General features: G+C 32.4%; 2 protein-coding genes and 1 long non-coding RNA gene across 4 annotated transcripts; 2 read left to right on the top strand and 1 right to left on the bottom strand.

Moving 5' to 3' along the window:
- Positions 1 to 430: 430 nt before the first annotated feature.
- On the top strand, positions 431 to 18079 carry LOC114384824 (receptor-like protein 9DC3). Of its 2 annotated transcripts, none has more exons than XM_028344624.1 (2): positions 431 to 2072; positions 16661 to 18079. In XM_028344624.1, the coding sequence occupies exons 1-2, from the start codon at positions 456 to 458 to the stop codon at positions 17855 to 17857; spliced, it is 2814 nt and encodes a 937-aa protein (XP_028200425.1). In that variant the 5' UTR covers positions 431 to 455; the 3' UTR covers positions 17858 to 18079. The 2 variants fall into 2 exon arrangements, with proteins under 2 accessions (XP_028200425.1, XP_028200426.1); XM_028344625.1 differs by lacking the exon at positions 431 to 2072 and having other exon boundaries at positions 15015 to 16674; positions 16747 to 18079.
- On the bottom strand, positions 3678 to 4553 carry LOC114384827 (alcohol dehydrogenase-like 7). The gene is made up of 3 exons (XM_028344626.1): positions 4376 to 4553; positions 4090 to 4226; positions 3678 to 3897 (listed from the first exon to the last, which is right to left on the bottom strand). Exons 1-3 carry the CDS (start codon positions 4425 to 4427, stop codon positions 3847 to 3849), a joined length of 240 nt encoding a protein of 79 aa, XP_028200427.1. The 5' UTR covers positions 4428 to 4553; the 3' UTR covers positions 3678 to 3846.
- LOC114384829 lies at positions 5892 to 9316 on the top strand. Its single transcript, XR_003660782.1, has 2 exons — positions 5892 to 5990; positions 8577 to 9316. It is a non-coding gene; the product is annotated as an uncharacterized LOC114384829 (long non-coding RNA).
- Positions 18080 to 18868: the final 789 nt, after the last annotated feature.

Here is an 18868-nt window from a genome sequence, read left to right as displayed (position 1 = left end):
TTGGAGAACAAAGGTGATGATGAAGAAATCTTAAAAGATAATTTTTAACTGATTTTTTGAAAAAGAAAACTAGCGCGATAACATATAAATATTTATAATTTTTAATTGTTGGCTATATAAAAAATTATCCAAATAACAGAAAATTATTTTGATAATGATTTACAAATATATTATTATATTAATATCAATTGAATAAAATTAAACATTCATTAAATATTAAAAAAGTGCCTTTCAAAAAAAATATTAAAAAAGTAAAAATATTTCTTAATTGAATAAAAAGAAAATAACAGATATAATAATTAATTTTATAACAAGAGAAAAAAAATAAAGGTAAAAATAAATAAAGGAACAAATAAATAATGAAACCCTTTGAAGGAGCGTAGGCTATAAATTGAAGTTTGTGAATTGAATTGCTTTTATCCAAAATCCTCCATTTTTGTTATTCAGTTTAAAGGATGAGTATGAATAACAGTCTTTGCTGGCTTCTACTTCCCTACTTTGTCTTCCTTCTTTCTCTTCCTTCTTCTTTTTCCTCTTTCTGCAACCACCATGACAGTTCTGCCTTGCTACTTTTCAAAAACTCACTTGCTCTCAACACTTCACATCATTATTATTGGTTTGTTGATCATTATCCTTGGCTTCATGATTATTGCTCTTTTTCTTCAAAGACAGAATCTTGGAAAAACGGCACAGATTGTTGTGAGTGGGATGGGATCACGTGCCACATCATCTCAGGCCACGTGATTGGTCTTGACCTTAGCTGCAGTAATCTTCAAGGTCAACTCCATCCCAACAGCACCATCTTCAGCCTAAGACACCTCCAACAACTAAACCTAGCCTATAATGATTTTTCAGGCTCTTCATTATATTCTGCAATTGGTGATCTCGTCAATCTCATGCATCTTAATTTGTCATACTCTCAAATCAGTGGTAACATTCCCTCGACAATCTCTCACTTGTCCAAATTACTGTCTCTTGATCTCGGTAGCGTGTACTTGACAATTGAAGATCCCAACTACCCGAGAATGAGAGTTGATCCATACACTTGGAAAAAACTCATTCAAAACTCAACTAATTTAAGAGAGCTTAATTTAGATGGTGTGGAGATGTCTTCTATCGGAGAGAGCTCTTTGTCCTTGCTAACCAATCTGTCTTTCTCTTTGATCTCCCTTAGTCTTAGAGACACCAAATTGCAAGGGAATCTATCGAGTGACATCCTCTTTTTACCCAATCTTCAAATACTATCTTTGAGTGATAATAAAGACCTCGGAGGTGAACTTCCAAAGTCCAACTGGAGTACTCAACTAAGGCTCTTGGGTCTCTCTTATACTGCTTTCTCGGGAAACATTCCCGATTCCATTGGCCATTTGAGGTCTCTTAACATACTAGGTCTGAAGAATTCCAATTTTGATGGAATGGTTCCCTCATCATTGTTTAATCTAACTCAACTCTTCCATTTAGATCTTAGCGACAACCACCTCACTGGGTCAATTGGTGAATTCTCATCTTATTCTTTGGAACTCTTGTCACTCTCTAATAACAAACTGCAAGCAAATTTTCTAAATTCAATATTTCAATTCCAAAATCTTACTTATTTGAATTTGTCATCAACTGACTTGAGTGGTCATCTGGACTTACATGAATTTTCAAAGTTAAAAAATCTAAAGTACCTCGATCTTTCTCACAATCGTCTTCTCTCTATTAACTTTGATAGTACCGCTGACTACATCTTACCCAACCTTCAATTCTTATATTTATCTTGCTGTAATATTAGTAGTTTCCCTAAATTCTTACCACTACTTCAAAATCTGGTCGTTCTAGATCTTTCTCATAACAGCATTCGTGGAAGCATTCCCCAGTGGTTTCATGAGAAGCTCTTACACTCCTGGAAGAACATTCATTTTATTGATCTCAGTTTCAACAAGCTGCAAGGAGATCTCCCAATTCCACCCAATGGAATTGGATACTTTTCAGTATCAAATAATGAGCTGACAGGGAACTTTCCTTCAGCAATGTGCAATGCAAGCTCCCTCAAAATACTCAACTTGGCTCATAACAACTTGACAGGCCCCATTCCACAATGTCTGGGAACATTTCCTTCTCTTTGGACATTGGATTTGCAAAAGAACAACCTTTACGGCAACATACCTGGTAACTTTTCTAAGGGAAATGCATTGGAGACTATAAAGTTGAATGACAACCAATTGGATGGACCATTACCTCGGTCTTTGGCCCACTGCACAAATCTGGAAGTATTGGACCTGGCAGACAATAACATAGAGGATACATTTCCCCATTGGCTAGAAAGCCTGCAAGAGTTACAGGTACTGAGTTTGCGATCAAATAAGTTTCATGGTGTCATCACTTGTTACGGAGCCAAGCATCCGTTTCTCAGGCTGAGAATTTTTGACGTCTCAAATAACAATTTTAGTGGGCCTTTGCCAACATCATACATCAAGAACTTTCAAGAAATGATGAATGTGAATGTCAGCCAAACTGGTTCGATTGGTTTGAAAAATACGGGTACTACCAGCAATTTATATAATGATTCTGTAGTGGTTGTAATGAAAGGTCGTTACATGGAGCTGGTGAGGATAATTTTTGCTTTCATGACCATTGATTTATCAAATAATATGTTTGAAGGAGAACTTCCGAAAGTCATTGGAGAATTGCATTCTCTCAAAGGGCTTAACCTTTCGCACAATGCAATCACTGGTCCCATTCCACGATCCTTTGGTAATTTAAGAAATTTGGAATGGTTGGACCTCTCGTGGAACCGGTTGAAAGGAGAGATTCCTGTGGCTTTGATCAATTTGAATTTTCTGGCTGTGTTGAACCTTTCACAAAACCAGTTTGAGGGTATCATACCTACAGGTGGACAGTTTAACACATTTGGAAATGATTCCTATGCTGGAAATCCAATGCTATGTGGATTCCCTTTGTCAAAATCCTGCAATAAGGATGAAGATTGGCCACCACATTCAACATTTCACCATGAAGAATCAGGATTTGGCTGGAAATCTGTAGCAGTGGGATTTGCATGTGGGTTGGTATTTGGAATGCTTTTGGGATATAATGTTTTCATGACTGGGAAACCACAATGGCTTGCGAGACTTGTTGAAGGAGTGCATATTTCAGGAGTGAAAAGAACAAATAACAGAATCCATGCAAACTGACAAGGAATGCATTAGTTTAATATGGTTCTGTATTATATGTGTTTATATCAGTATGTATGTATTTTATTTCTTTTTTGTAATTTTTATCTTCTTTGTTTGTGTAATGAAATTTCAACTCTCAATATTATCAAGTGATGTATTTCAACTCTCGAAGACACAGTCCATCAATCAATAAATCAAAAGTTTTACTGATATCCTTGAACTCCATCTCATGTGTGACAAACTCGTCCGTATTCAGTTCCTGTTGATAATAATTGCAGATGAAATTTACTAAAAAGAAGCATCCTCAGAACTTGGTATTGCTATTATGTTATGTCATTATTATTTTTACATAATCATTACTAATTACTAGTTTTACATATATTAATAGAGGGGACAAAGAGCAGAGACTAAAAAAGATTAAGTAAAAGAAATTGCACAAAGGGAGTAAACCACAAGCTTAATACAACTGATGTCTGTAGAAACGACATCTGTAATGACTAGGGAGTAAGAACCAAATAAAGTTTGACCAAACATATATATATTAAAGCACAAAAGTTTATGTTGATACAGAAAGATACAATACAAACAGGGTATTAATAAACAGTGGATTTCTTTTTCCTTAGGAATGAATAATATGATCCAGTAAATAAAATTATAAAACTAAAAAGAGTGAAAGGCATACACTCACTCACCCAACAGCCTCATGACCCAAAATTCTTGGACAAATTGCAGGAGGGACCTTTAAACACAAAAAAAAAAAAAAAAAGATCTTAAAAAATTCAATAAGAAGTTTCACTAAGACTTTTAAGAAAAGAAAAATATCTAGATCAAAAGAAAGAGTATGAAAGTAAATAAAAAACGGTAAAGGGAAGACATTGACTAAGAAAAATGTTTTAAATCATTCAAAGAGAAAGAAAATGATGGTAATAACCTCCATTTTCCAAAAAGTAACATCGCTGTGACAAAGAGAAGTGCATATAACACGAATCCGAGCTTCATGAGGCATTGGTGGTGCCACAATGATCTCCTCAATACTCAATGGAGAACCTGGCTTGCGACAAATCGCAGCTACAGTTTGCAAATAAAGAAGAACAGGTAGTACCTTTTATTCATATGAAACATAAATATCAACTTCGAACAGCGCTAAAAAGCTATTTGACATAATAAAAAAGAGCATATAAACTTTTTTGTTTTTCATGAATCATGGCATGGCACACCTTTACATCTTATGGGTTGTCCTTCACTAGTTGTTGCTAGTTTATCTTCCATTGTTATTCAAAGCAAAGATGGTGAGTCAATGCACCAAGTTAGAAGCCTAAGTGCAGCAAAGAGTTGGGAGCTGACCTATGAAATATAAGTGCAAATTTTGGGTCAAAGATAAATGTGATAATGAATTATTATTATATACTATTATACAATATTAATATTGATATTAATGGGGTGCATGTTGAAGGAAATGACTTATAATATGAGTGGATCTATAATGGTTTGGTGGAGACTAATGAACTAATTAAGCTACATTTTCTCTTCCATGTGAAGCTACCGGCCTAGTTTGGTATTATTGTGTTTGCAGGTCACCCTCAGTTATTTGTTTGTCACCATCTAATTTTTTTTTTTAAAAAAAAACCCAGAAGGTTTTAATAATGCATGTTTGAAATATACGTTTTCTCAATCCAACAAACATCAATAGCTTCTATTGTGAAAATATACATTCTTGATTAATTTGACACTTTTGACTTTTTAGAAAATGTTAGTAGCTTCACTCTTATTTATTCTGCTTTGTCCGTTTAGTACATGACAACACAGAATCACGGGTCCAGAAGTGCTAAGTATCTTAATTAACTCTGATCATATATGATCGAGATGAATGAATAAACCAAATTCTTGCTACACAAAATTTGAAGGTTCCTTGTTAGAACAATATCACGTTGCAAACAAACGAGACAGTATTGCAAAGATTTTGCTTGGACTTTTAACTAGTAAAAAACCTATTATACTTTGCTGCCATCAACACTTTTTTGTTTTATATATCTTCCTATTATGCTTTGGAGGCTGTGATTAATTATTTTCTCAGTCACAAACTCCTTGTTTTTTTTTTTACTATTTTTTTTTTCATTCCAGATTTCTGATCAGAAAAATAGAAGAGTATGCTTAATATAATCGAACGTTTGATGTCATATTTATTTATTGATAGTTTTAAATAAAAGAAGAGGAGGATGTTTAGTACCATACATTGTTTTGTTGCATGCTTGATAAAAATTCGAGAAAAAGGATGCAAATGGTCATCGAGGAAAGTAGTAAAATATAATCTGATCAGATAGATATGCTTTAAAAGTAGAACCAAATGTTGAACATTCATGAGTTATTCGTGAATTTATTGATTGCAATTTGATATTGTGATTAATATATTTTGTTTAATAAATAAAAAATTAATACAATACTTGTTTGAATTTTATTACAATTATGAATATCACATTGACTATGTAACTAAGAACAATAAAGATGACAATTCAACTCCAAACATGATAATATAAGTGTCAAAGGTGGGGACTTCCGGCAGCTTCCTTGGCTGTGGGTTCAGGTGTTGTGGATGATGATAAGTCATGGAGGGAACTTTTTGTGGAAAGGGAGTTTAGGAGTAAGACTTTTATGGGACGATATAGTATTGATGTGTTGTATGGACATCCTGAAGCTCATGTTGGTAATACTTATGCTTTGGCAAATAGCCATACAGGGGACTTCCTTTTTACTGGAGGTGAAGACGGTGCAATTCACATGTATGAGATTGTTAATTATGGCTATGAGTCTAAAGCTTGGCATGTTGCTGTTTAGGTTCTGTTGGTTTTGTGGAGGAAATTATAAAAAAAAACAGAGGAGAAAAGAGAGACAATACGTATACGGAGGAAATATAATTATTCTATTCTAATTTAAATTGTTCTCAGCAGCGATACAATAAATAGCAAAAGATAAATTAATTAGATAACAAGATATTAGCAAAATAGAATATTAAAACTAACTTGTTCCTTAAAGATAAGAATCATTTATTGACTAAGCTAATCCATTAAAACTGACTTACTCCTAAAATATAGGAAATTAACTTATTTACTAAATCCTATTTTAAAAACTGAAAAATAAAATATCATGTAGTTACAAAAGTATATCTTCAACACTTCTTCTTGTTTTTGGAACTGCAAACTCCAATTTTTTGCCTTAAGAGTTCAAGTTTGTTGATAGGTAGTGACTTTGTAAACATGTCAGTCAGTTGATCTTTAGACTTGCAGTAAATTAAGTTCACTTCTTCACTTTGTTGCATCTTTATCAAATAATAGACCTTGATATTGAAATGTTTAGTCTTCCCATGACACATAGGATTGTTTGCAATAGTAATGACTACTTGATTTTCGACAAAAATTCCAGTTTTGTTTTATTGAGAAAATAGAATGTTTGGCCTTGTTGTAGTGAGATATATTAGACATCCAATCAAGCTCCCATAATATCCTTCATCAATGTTATCAACACCTTCTTCCTTGCTGAACTTCTCCTTTTGATTCATTGATGTGCTAACAGACTTGCATTCCTCCATTTGAAACTTCTTCAAATTTTCTTTTGCATATTTCCTTTTTTTTCATGTTTAGCATTCTTTCAAGATGGCAATGACCAAGTCTCTTGTGCCAGAGTTCCGTGGGTGTGACTTGAGTGAAATAGGTTGTATGCTCCTCCTCTGCTGGATCAAATGAAAAGCTTTTACCTTTCATTTTAACCCTTAGACCTTCCCGGTCCAGCCAACAATGTCATAGATAAAGCAATGTTGATGTTCAAAGGACACTTTAAATCCCTTTTTAATCAACTGACCTGCACTTAGCAAGTTTTGGTCAATGTTAGATACATAAAGAACATCTGATATTAATTTGATACCTGAACACGTTGAAATTGCAACAGTTCCTTTTCCTTTTACTGGAATATAGCCACCATTCCCAATTCTGACCTTTGAGACATTAGTTGGCTTCAAATCCTTGAATAGAGTCTTATCATATGTTATGTGGTTCGTACAACCACTATCAATCAACCAACTTTCACTTGATTCACTACTCAAGAAGCATGTGGCCACAAATAGTTGGTCCTCCTCGTCTTGATTAGCAATCTGAGCTCCCTCATCATGGTGATTTTTGTTGGGGCAGATCACCGTTTCATGTCCTATCTGGTTGCACTTGTTACATTTTGCATCTGGTCTCCTCCAACATCTGAAAGGTGGATGACCTTTTTTGTCACAATGGTGACAAGGTGGATAGTTTTTATTTTTATCCTTACCTTTGTTTTGGTTGTTTGCACTATTTTCGTTGCTTGCTGGTTGATTCTTCTTGAAAAAATCCTTTTTGTTTTCATCAACTTCATGATGTTTGGCGGGCAAAGCACCTTCGACAACACGATCTTGTCTCATCAACCTTTGCTGCTCTTGAGCTTGCAGGGCATGTAGTACTTCTGTCAATGTGATTTTCGATAGATCCTTTGTGTTCTCCAATGAAGCTATAGATGCTCCATACCTCTCCGGCACCGTTACCAAAATTTTCTCTACAATTCTCGAATCAGCAAAATCACTTCTCAACAACTTAATCTTGTTGGCAATACCCAACAATTTGTTTGAGTATTCTTTGATTGTCTTTGACTCTTCCATCCTTTGAAGCTCAAATTCCTTCCTTAAATTTTGCACTTGCATGCTTCGTATTCTATCATCTCCAGCGTATTCCTCTTTCAGATAATCCCAAATTGCTTTGGGTGATTTAAGAGTCATGATTATGATAAATATCATTTGTGAAACACCAGTGAACAAACATGACCTCGCCTTTGCCTTCTTCATCTTTCTTTCCTTGTGATTTTTAATTTGGACCATGGTGAAATTTTCAGGCAGTGGATATATTTCATAATCCTCTTCCACAGCATCCCACAAATCCAAAGACTCCATGTATGATTGCATTTTCACTTCCCAAAGAACATAATTCTCTCCATCAAAGATTGGAAGAGTTATGTGGGAAAAACTTACTTCATCTTCCATGGTACAGGTCTCGTAAGAATAAGACTCTCGATATCAATTGTTGGTTTTGTGGAGAAAATTATAAAAAACAGAGGAGAAAAGAGAGACAATACGTAAGTGGAGGAAATAAAATTATTCTGTTCTAATTCAAATTGTTCTCAGCAGCGATACAATAAATAGCAAAAGATAAACTAATTACATAACAAGATATTAGCAAAACAGAATATTAAAACTAACTAGTTCCTTAAAGATAGAAATCACTTATTGACTAAACTAATCCATTAAAACTGACTTACTCCTAAAATATAGGAAACCAACTTATTTACTAAATCCTATTTTAAAAACTAAAAAATAAAATATTATGTAATTACAAAAGTATATTTCAACAGGTTCCTCACTCGGCTGCTGTGTATTCTCTTGCCTTTGAGTTTCCATGGCTTGTTTCCGCATCAAGTGATGGCAAGCTGGCTCTAATTGATGTGAGAAAGCTGTTGAAGATTAGCAAGCGAGCTCTGGGGAAGAGAGTCTCAAAGGTAAAGCATTTGGGTGGAGACATAGTAGAGCCTCCACAGAGGATGTTGCACGGATTTAAGAGCAATCTTTTCTCTGTGGATATAGGAGCTGAACGAATTGTCTGTGGAGGTGAAGAAGGTGTTGTTAGGATCTGGAATTTCACAGAAGCTTTGGAAATTGAACGGAGAGCCCGTGCATTAAGAGGAATACGATTAGACAACAGAATGAGGCGACGGAAACTCCAGACAGAGCTGAGCAATAAAAGTGGTCGGAGTGATCAGTGTTCAGTTGCAGCCAAGAACAATGCTGTCACTTGTATTTGGCCCAAACGTGGGATGAGCGGAAAGCTGAAAGCATAGTGACTGAGGCAGTCTAATGTTTGCTTATATGCACCAATTATCAATCCTTATTTTTTTTTTTTTACAAAATTGATGTATAGAATATTTTAGTTTCAAGCAGGTAAACTGACCTGACCAATTTTAAGTTCTCTTTACGTATTATGATATGATTAGTTTCTGTAGGTAATGATCAGATCAGACTACACCACTCTACATTTCTATTTGTACGATTCTGAAAATGATAGTGTTTCTTTCCAAGAATTGTTTTTACAATTTTACACAAGCTGATTCTCCTAGAATTCTATATGATGTGCATTTGATAACTCAGTATTGACATTCGACCATTGATTTAAACAGATTCAGGATGTGCTTTTGTCTTGATGGAATGAATGCAGGAGTGGGCTCAATGATTCTTTCTTCTGAGTTCTATGAAACTAATAGACGCACGGGAAGCTATGGTAGTAATACGGGAAAGCTGGGGTAGTCATAGATAGTCGTTTATGTTTGATGATCTTATTCTTAGATATGCTCGCTACTCTCCGAATCAATTTGTTCAGTCTAATATTTTCGAAGTTAAACTATTTATTTGGTCTATATATAGTTGTGTTTCATTTTAAGTTTAGTACATACAATACAAGACTATAAGTTTTATATATGTTAAGTCTTGGTTCCTATTGCCAACACAAGAGAAGATTTTGTGACGGTAAAATTTCTACAAAACTTACAACATTTTTTTGTATATGGATTAAAATTAAAAAGAAACCACTGTAAATATCTTCAACTTTGAAATATCTTACAACATTTTGTGACTATCAAGATACTTAGTCCACCTCTTATAAATATCTTCGATCTTTGAAATGTCTCCCATGGATCAAGTTCTTTTGAGGTTTCACCTTGCAAGCATAGGCTCATAAGAAAAAGTTTTTTTTTTTTTGAAAAAAAAAAGAAAGTAAAATAAAAAATAAAAGTGAAAATTAATTGCTTTAAAATTGAAATATGCAAATAATCAAGTACGAAAAACAAAGTCTCCGACAACGGCGCCAAAAACTTGTTAAATCATTGGCAAGTGTACCAAATTGTCACAAGTAGTAAAATACTCGAAGTGTCGAATCCGACTCTGTTCATATTTATTTAAAAGCAATAGATAAAGAATTTAAAATAAAGATAAAAAAAATATAGTAGATAAGATAAAGATTTAAAGATGAAAATAAAAGATTTAAATAAAAATATGATAAAGATAGAAGATAAAGAAAATAAGAAAATAAAAGTAGAAGATAAGAAAAATAAAAGATTAAGATAAAGATAAGAAAAGTAAAAGATAAGAATAGAAGATAAAAATAAAATAAAATCAGAATATGACAAGGTTGAAACCTGACTTGCCTTGTTTGCCTATGATGAGTTTATAATTTTTCGTTATCAATTTAGGTGATTCTATTGTACCCACATCTATTCAATTACTTGTCCCTGATTCCTCGGGATGACAAACCTATTTTATTTATCTATCTTCCAAATTCCTTTACAAAGACTCAACAAATAAAATGCATGAAGTATGAATTCTAGATGTTTGCAAGAATGTATGGGCATAAAATTATCATTCTATTCCTAGCAATAAAGTTACCATTTTCCGAGTGTCTAACCCCTAAAATCAATGCATGCATACCTTCTTTAAATCTTATTTAGAAGTTACCCTCTCCCACACGTCTAACCCCTAACAGAATATAAAGACGAATAATGCAAGATATAAAATCATAAAATATAATAGAATAGAAAACACTTTTCCATTGATAAATAGTGAGTACATCATACATTGTTTGACTTTTAGGACTGATGAGATAAGAAGAGTGAAAGAAAGAAATGGAGTAGATGAAACCGCTAAGAGGGGTTCTGTGATGTTTTGTTCTGCTTGACTTGACTCCCTTTTTATAGTTGTTGTAGTGGACTTGGACTTAACGCTAAAAATCTTCCTTTTTGATATTTTTGATATTTTTTAAATTTGTTTTGCTTATAATCATATTTGTATGCCATAAATAAAAAAAATAACAAATCTTAATATTTAAATAAAAAATAATTGTTAAATAAATATTTTTAAAGATATTTTCAATATATTTTTATCATCAAAATAACTATATTTAACCGTTATCAATTAATATAACATGATTTTAATCTCGTGGATGTGTGTAACAAACCACCAATCATTAGAAGGAAGAAAGAAGCAATTGGCTCCAGTTTTTTGTTTTGCACAGAGTAGTGTCTATATGATAGGCGTATCATATTTACCAAAATGTCACCACCAGGTTACACACTAGTATTGAGAGTGCTTACGCACTCTTCACGAAAGAAATGCTCTGACCCCAGTTCTACAAACTATAAGCTGGTGTTTATCAATAGCAGAAATCATTAAAGTTTATTACCTCAAGTCAGATTAGATTCGAATTATTTGTATTTGAAAATATTATAGAAGATGTTTTGTAAAGAAAATTAATAAATACGGAATTTTCTTTGCTTTCCTTGTTAGAGTTGGAGCATAGCAACAACCTAGGTGAATTCTCATCTTATTCTTTGGAATACTTGTTACTTTCTAATAACAAATTATAAGGTAATTTTTCAAATTCAATATTTGAACTCCAAAATTTTAACTATTTGAGTTTGTCACCAAACTGACTTGAGTGTTCATCTGGAATTCCATCAATTTTCAAAGTTCAAAAATCTGAATTACCTCGATCTTTCTCACAAAACTTTTCTCTCTATTAACTTTGATAGTACCGATGTCTATACATCTTATTCAATACTTATATTTATTAAAATTTAAAGTAAATAATTAATAATATATTAAATCTAGGTGGTAGTGGTCAAGCAGCATCTTACGTTTCTACTCCCCAACACACACGAAGGAACAAACGTTTGAAGGAAAAACGGGACACACTACAGACTTGGTCCTTTAAAGACTGTGGAAATGCTCCATTTCCATACAAACGGTCATCCTTCAAGTCTCAACCATAATTCTCATTTTGGCAATGACAAGGCATTTACATGGTTAGACTTTCGATTGTTCTAATAATTCATGATTTAATGTTCCTGTAACTTTACAATGCAAGTTGTATGAAGCATCTTGTATCTGTCAAAGAAAAATTACAAGTAACTATTAATGCATTGTGACGTCTCCTACGTACATAAAACGCTGTTTACTTTATGATTAGAGCGTCTTGGTCTTGGATGTGACATTGAGTGCTCATTGCTTTTTAACTTTCTTTTGAGCTAGTTCCGTTTCAAACTTGCCTACAATGACAGGAGTAGATAGAAGAATAATAAAATATTAGTTAAGCTAATAATAAAATTCTTCTTTATTAGTTTTGGTTAAGCTAATATATATATTAAGTGACGTACGTAATGTGATAGGAAGAAAAATAAAGATAAAAATAATATGTGTCAATTATGTTTTAGCAAAAATAAAATATTAAAAAATGGTTGCTCTTTGTTTTTTACTTTTGGTGCCGGCTCAATATAATTGTGATCCAAAGTATAAAAATAAAATATAATCATTTTACAAGTTTCTATTAAAAAATTATCGAACATGTTACTTGTCATTAAAAAATACGAACTAGATAAATAACAAAATATTAAAGAATTAACTTGATTGATACTAGACCAACTTTTTTTTTTTTTTACGGATGATAGATTAAACTTTAAAAATATTAATGTAGTCATAAAATTATTGGAGAACTAAGGTGATGATGAATAAATCTTAAAAGATGATTTTTAACTGATTTTTTGAAAAAGAAAACTAGCGCGATAACTTATAAATATTTATAATTTTTAATTGTTGGTTATATAAAAAATTATTCAAATAACAGAAAATTATTTTGATAATGATTTACAAATATATTATTATATTAATATCAATTGAATAAAATTAAACATTCACTAAATATTAAAAAAGTAAAAATATTTCTTAATTGAATAAAAAGAAAATAACAGATATAATAATTAATTTTATAACAAGAGAAAAAAATAAAGGTAAAAATAAATAAAGGAACAAATAAATAATGAAACCATTTGAAGGAGCGTAGGCTATAAATTGAAGTTTGTGAATTGAATTGCTTTTTATCCAAAATCCTCTATTTTTGTTCTTCAGTTTAAAGGATGAATATCAATAACAGTCTTTGCTGGCTTCTACTCCCATACTTTTTCTTCCTTCTTCTTCCTCTTTCTGCTAAACATCTTACTTAGTTTGAACAGAAAATGAAAATGGCTCGGGGCAGAAGAAGCAATGAAAAGAAGAAATGATCTAGAAGGGGACAGGGAAGATGTAGAGTATAAGTCAACTTTGCTCTCTCCAAATAATAAAAGATCTAAACAGACAGCAATGCAGAGCCAAACGTGGATGCCAACAATCTCATCTAATGTTTCTCCATTTTCCTTCCCTAAATCCGCTTACCCTCAATTTTGAGGTTGTATTAGACCTTTTGATCTGTGTCAATGACAACAACATCATATTTAAAACTAATTAATTTTAATTAAATTTTTATCTAACTTTTGATTTTAAATCATAAACTATATAGAAAAAATGTTTTTTATGAAATATAATTAAAAATTATTATAATATTTGTTCCTCTCAATTAAATTTTCAAATTTGGCATACTATTTTAATAAAATGACGTGTCTAGATTCAAGTAATTTATTTATCTCTATAATTTTTTATTTAATAAAATTGATTATTTATTATTATTAATAATGAGAACATTTATTATTTTTATTTATACATACTATATGTTTTTTTTTAAATCATTTTATCCTCTTTAGTATCATACATGAGTACACAAAATTAATGATATGTAAATACTTTAAACTTCAAACAAAATTTTATTAATTATTCTAATTAAAGGTTAACATGATCTGTGAAAATCTACTCAACCTCAATAAAAGGGATTTAGTTAACATAATAAAAATTGAAGAGAAAAAAAGAATTCTATAAATTCTTAAAGGCACACGAGTAAGTTATTACATTGAGACTCAAACTCATACTAATTAACTTGAGAATAGAAGTTCTTTAAGTACAGCTAACATCCTATTTTTTTTTATATCAAAGGACCACCATCAAAGAACTGCATTTAGCATGATAAAAAATTATTGTACACCACCACCAAAATCTTATTTAGAATAACACTCCAAAATAAGTAATAATATATTAAATGTTGATGATAGTGGTGAAGGAGCAGGTTAAGTTTCTACTCCCCAACGCACACGGAGAACAAACGTTTAAAGGAAAAGTGGGATACACTGCGGACTTTGTTTAAAGACTGTGGAAATACTCCATTTCCATGCAATGACAAGACATTTACGCGGTTTCTAATAATTCATGATTTAATCTTCTTGTAAATTTGCAATGCAAGTTTTATCTAACACATGAATTTATTTTATCTTCTATTTCTTTATAATTTAATTATATTATATTTATATTTATATTTATATTTTTTTATAAATTTTATTGGTGCATTTTGTGAAAAATTGTGTTAAGAATGTTTTTTCTAAAAAGTCTTTTTATGAATTTATCATCTTGTAAATAGACAATTTATTATATAATATATATTACATATTTTAATTTCATTATATTTTTTTTAAGGATAACTTATGTTTTATTTGTAGAGTTTTATAATTTTGAATGATAAATTATACAATTTATAATTACAGTTAATTATTTCAACTCAATTTTTTGGTTCATAAATATATAAATAGTAGTGAGATCTTAAGAGATAATTTTTAACTAATTTTTTGAAAAAGAAAAGTAGTGTGATAACATATAAATATTTAGACTTTTTAATTGTTGGCAATATAAAAAATTATCCAAATAACAGAAAATTATTTTGATAATGATTTACAAATATATTATTATATTAATATCTAAAAGAGAAAAAATAAAGGAAGAAGAAGCTAGCAAAGAGTTGAATCGAAATGAAAGCCCGAGAAGCAGCGTAGGCTATAAATAGAAGTTAGTGAATAGAATTGTTTGTATCCATATGCAATCCTCTCTAGTTTTGTTCTTCTGTTAAAGGATGAATATCAATTACATTCTTTTCTGGCTTCTACTCCCATACTTCATCTTAGCTTCTTCTTCCTCTTCCTCTTTCTGCAACCATCATGACACCTCTGCCTTACTACTTTTCAAAAACTCATTTACTCTCAACACTTCACTTCATTATCATTATCCTTGGCTTCATGATTATTACTCTTTTTCTTCAAAGACAGAATCATGGAAAAACGGAACAGATTGTTGTGAGTGGGATGGGGTCACGTGTGACATCATCTCAGGCCACGTGATTGGTCTTGACCTTAGCTGCAGTAATCTTCAAGGTCAACTCCATCCCAACAGCACCATCTTCAACCTAAGACACCTTCAACAACTCGACCTAGCCTATAATGATTTTTCAGGCTCTTCATTATATTCTGCAATTGGTGATCTCGTCAATCTCATGCATCTAAATTTGTCATACTCTCAAATCAGTGGTGACATTCCCTCCACAATCTCTCACTTGTCCAAATTACGGTCACTTCATCTCGGTGACTACCAGAGCATGATGAGAGTTGATCCATACACATGGACAAAACTCATTCAAAACGCAACTAATTTAAGAGAGCTTTCTTTAGATGGCTTGGACATGTCTTCTATCGGAGAGAGCTCTTTGTCATTGCTAACCAATCTGTCTTCCTCTCTCATCTCTCTTACTCTCTCATTCACCGAATTGCAAGGGAATCTATCGAGTGACATCCTCTCTTTACCCAATCTTCAACAACTAGATTTGAGTTTTAATAAAGACCTGGGAGGTGAACTTCCAAAGTCCAACTGGAGTACTCCACTAACCTACTTGGATCTCGCTGATACTGCTTTCTCGGGAAACATTCCCGATTCCATTGCCCATTTGGAGTCTCTTAATATACTATTTCTAGAGAGTTGCAATTTTGATGGACTGATTCCCTCATCATTGTTTAATCTAACTCAACTCTCCTTTATAGATCTATCATTTAATAAATTAGTTGGCCCCATTCCATATTGGTGTTATTCTTTGCCTTCCTTGTTATGGTTGGATCTTAGCCACAACCACCTCACGGGGTCCATTGGTGAATTCTCATCTTATTCTTTGGAACACTTGATCCTCTCTAATAACAAACTGCATGGTAATTTTCCAAATTCAATATTTGAACTCCAAAATCTTACTTCTTTGAGATTGTCATCAACTGACTTGAGTGGTCATTTGGACTTTTATCAATTTTCAAAGTTCAAAAATCTATTTTACCTCGAACTATCTCACAATAGTCTTCTATCTATTAACTTTGATAGTATCGCTGACTATTTCTTACCCCCCAACCTTAAATACTTAAATTTATCTTCCTGTAATATTAATAGTTTCCCTAAATTCATAGCACCACTTGAAGATCTGGTCGCACTAGATCTTTCTCATAACAGCATTCGTGGAAGCATTCCCCAGTGGTTTCATGAGAAGCTCTTGCATTCTTGGAAAAACATTAGTTATATTGACCTCAGTTTCAACAAGTTGCAAGGAGATCTCCCAATTCCACCCAATGGAATTCACTACTTTTTAGTCTCAAATAATGAGCTGACCGGGAACATTCCTTCAGCAATGTGCAATGCAAGCTCCCTCAAAATACTCAACTTGGCTCATAACAACTTGACAGGCCCCATTCCTTCAGCAATGTGCAATGCAAGCTCCCTCTATATACTCAACTTGGCTCAAAACAACTTGACAGGCCACATTCCACAATGTCTCGGAACATTTCCTTCTCTTTGGGCATTGGATTTGCAAAAGAACAACCTTTACGGAAACATACCTGCGAACTTTTCTAAGGGAAATGCATTGGAGACTATAAAGTTGAATGGCAACCAATTGGACGGACAATTACCTCGGTGTTTGGCCCACTGCACAAATCTGGAAGTGTTGGACCTGGCAGACAATAACATAGAGGATACATTTCCCCATTGGCTAGAAAGCCTCCAGGAGTTACAGGTACTCAGTTTGCGATCAAATAAGTTTCATGGTGTCATCACTTGTTTCGGTGCCAAGCATCCATTTCCCAGGCTCAGAATTTTTGATTTGTCAAATAACAATTTTAGTGGGCCCTTGCCAGCATCATACATCAAGAACTTTCAAGGAATGGTTAGTGTGAATGACAACCAAACTGGTTTGAAATATATGGGTAACCAATATTCCTATAATGATTCAGTAGTGGTTGTAATGAAAGGTCAATACATGAAGCTCGAGAGGATATTAACTATTTTTACAACCATTGATTTATCAAATAATATGTTTGAAGGAGAACTTCTGAAAGTCCTTGGGGAATTGCATTCTCTCAAAGGGCTTAACCTTTCGCACAATGCAATTACTGGTACCATTCCACGATCCTTTGGTAATTTAAGAAATTTGGAATGGTTGGACCTCTCGTGGAACCAGTTGAAAGGAGAGATTCCTCTGGCTTTGATCAATTTGAATTTTCTGGCTGTGTTGAACCTTTCACAAAACCAGTTTGAGGGTATCATACCTAAAGGTGGACAGTTTAATACATTTGGAAATGATTCCTATGGTGGAAATCCAATGCTATGTGGATTCCCTTTGTCAAAATCCTGCTATAAGGATGAAGATTGGCCACCACATTCAACATATCAGCATGAAGAATCAGGATTTGGCTGGAAAGCTGTAGCCATGGGATATGCATGTGGGTTGGTATTTGGAATGCTTTTGGGATATAATGTTTTCATGACTGGGAAACCACAATGGCTTGGGAGACTTGTTGAAGGTGTGCTTAATTAATGAAGAGTGAAAAGGACAAATCATAAGGAAAGGAAATAGTTTAGTTTAATATGGTTCTTTTGTGTGTGTCTGTATGTTTTCTGTAATTTTAACTTCTGTCCTTTGTGTAACAAATCTCATCTCTCTTGACTCGAGTGATGTATTTCATGTTGTTTACAAATAAGAAAAAAAAATGTGATGATCATAGATTTCAAAATGAGTGGTCATCCATGCGATGATATTGGCTCAAAAACTTTGATTCTAATCTCCAAATTAAAGACAAACTTATTAGCCACCACTTGTATGTCAATCATGCCATAGTACGAGCTATTATTAAAACGGGGTCAATCAGTGAGTTTGTCATGACCCAACAAATGGGAATAAGAAAGCGAGCAACCCTTGTTCACGCTTATAATTATGGTCCATACATACTACTACTACACAGTACTATTTGACTATTTGTCATTCGCTTTACAAGTTTCTATTAAACAATTATCAAACATGTTACTCTTCATTAAAAAAATACCAACTGGAGAAATAAAAAAATAAATGAGAAAAGTAGTTACATAAAAAATTGAGGAATTAACTTAGGGACAGCCTTTTTTTTTTTTTTACGGATGATACACTAAACTTTTAAATATTAATTTAAAATCATTGGAGAACTAAGATAGTGACAAAAAATTTTAATAGATACACTAAACTTTTAAATATTAATATTAATTTATTAACTGATTTTTTGAAGAAAAAAAGAAAACTAGAGTTATAACATAAAATTTTGAAGAAATACATTTAAATATTTCTCTTCGTAAAAGTAAAAATAAATAAAATAAAAGACAATTTTAGTAAACAATTTATGAACTATAATTCGAGTTATGTTTAATAAACAATTTACAACTCTTGGTGTAATTAATCTGTTTATGTATTATAATTCGAGTTCTTCTATTAAATGATATAGTATTTTTATGAATTATTCTCTTTAATTTTACATTATAGTTACGTAGCTTTTTTTGCATTTAGTATCTAACTTTTTTT

The sequence above is a fragment of the Glycine soja genome, chromosome 14 (assembly GCF_004193775.1).
Source record: "Glycine soja cultivar W05 chromosome 14, ASM419377v2, whole genome shotgun sequence".
Lineage (NCBI taxonomy): Eukaryota > Viridiplantae > Streptophyta > Magnoliopsida > Fabales > Fabaceae > Glycine > Glycine soja.
Note: the sequence above shows the minus strand (reverse complement) of the source record. Positions and strands in the feature narration are given on the sequence as shown.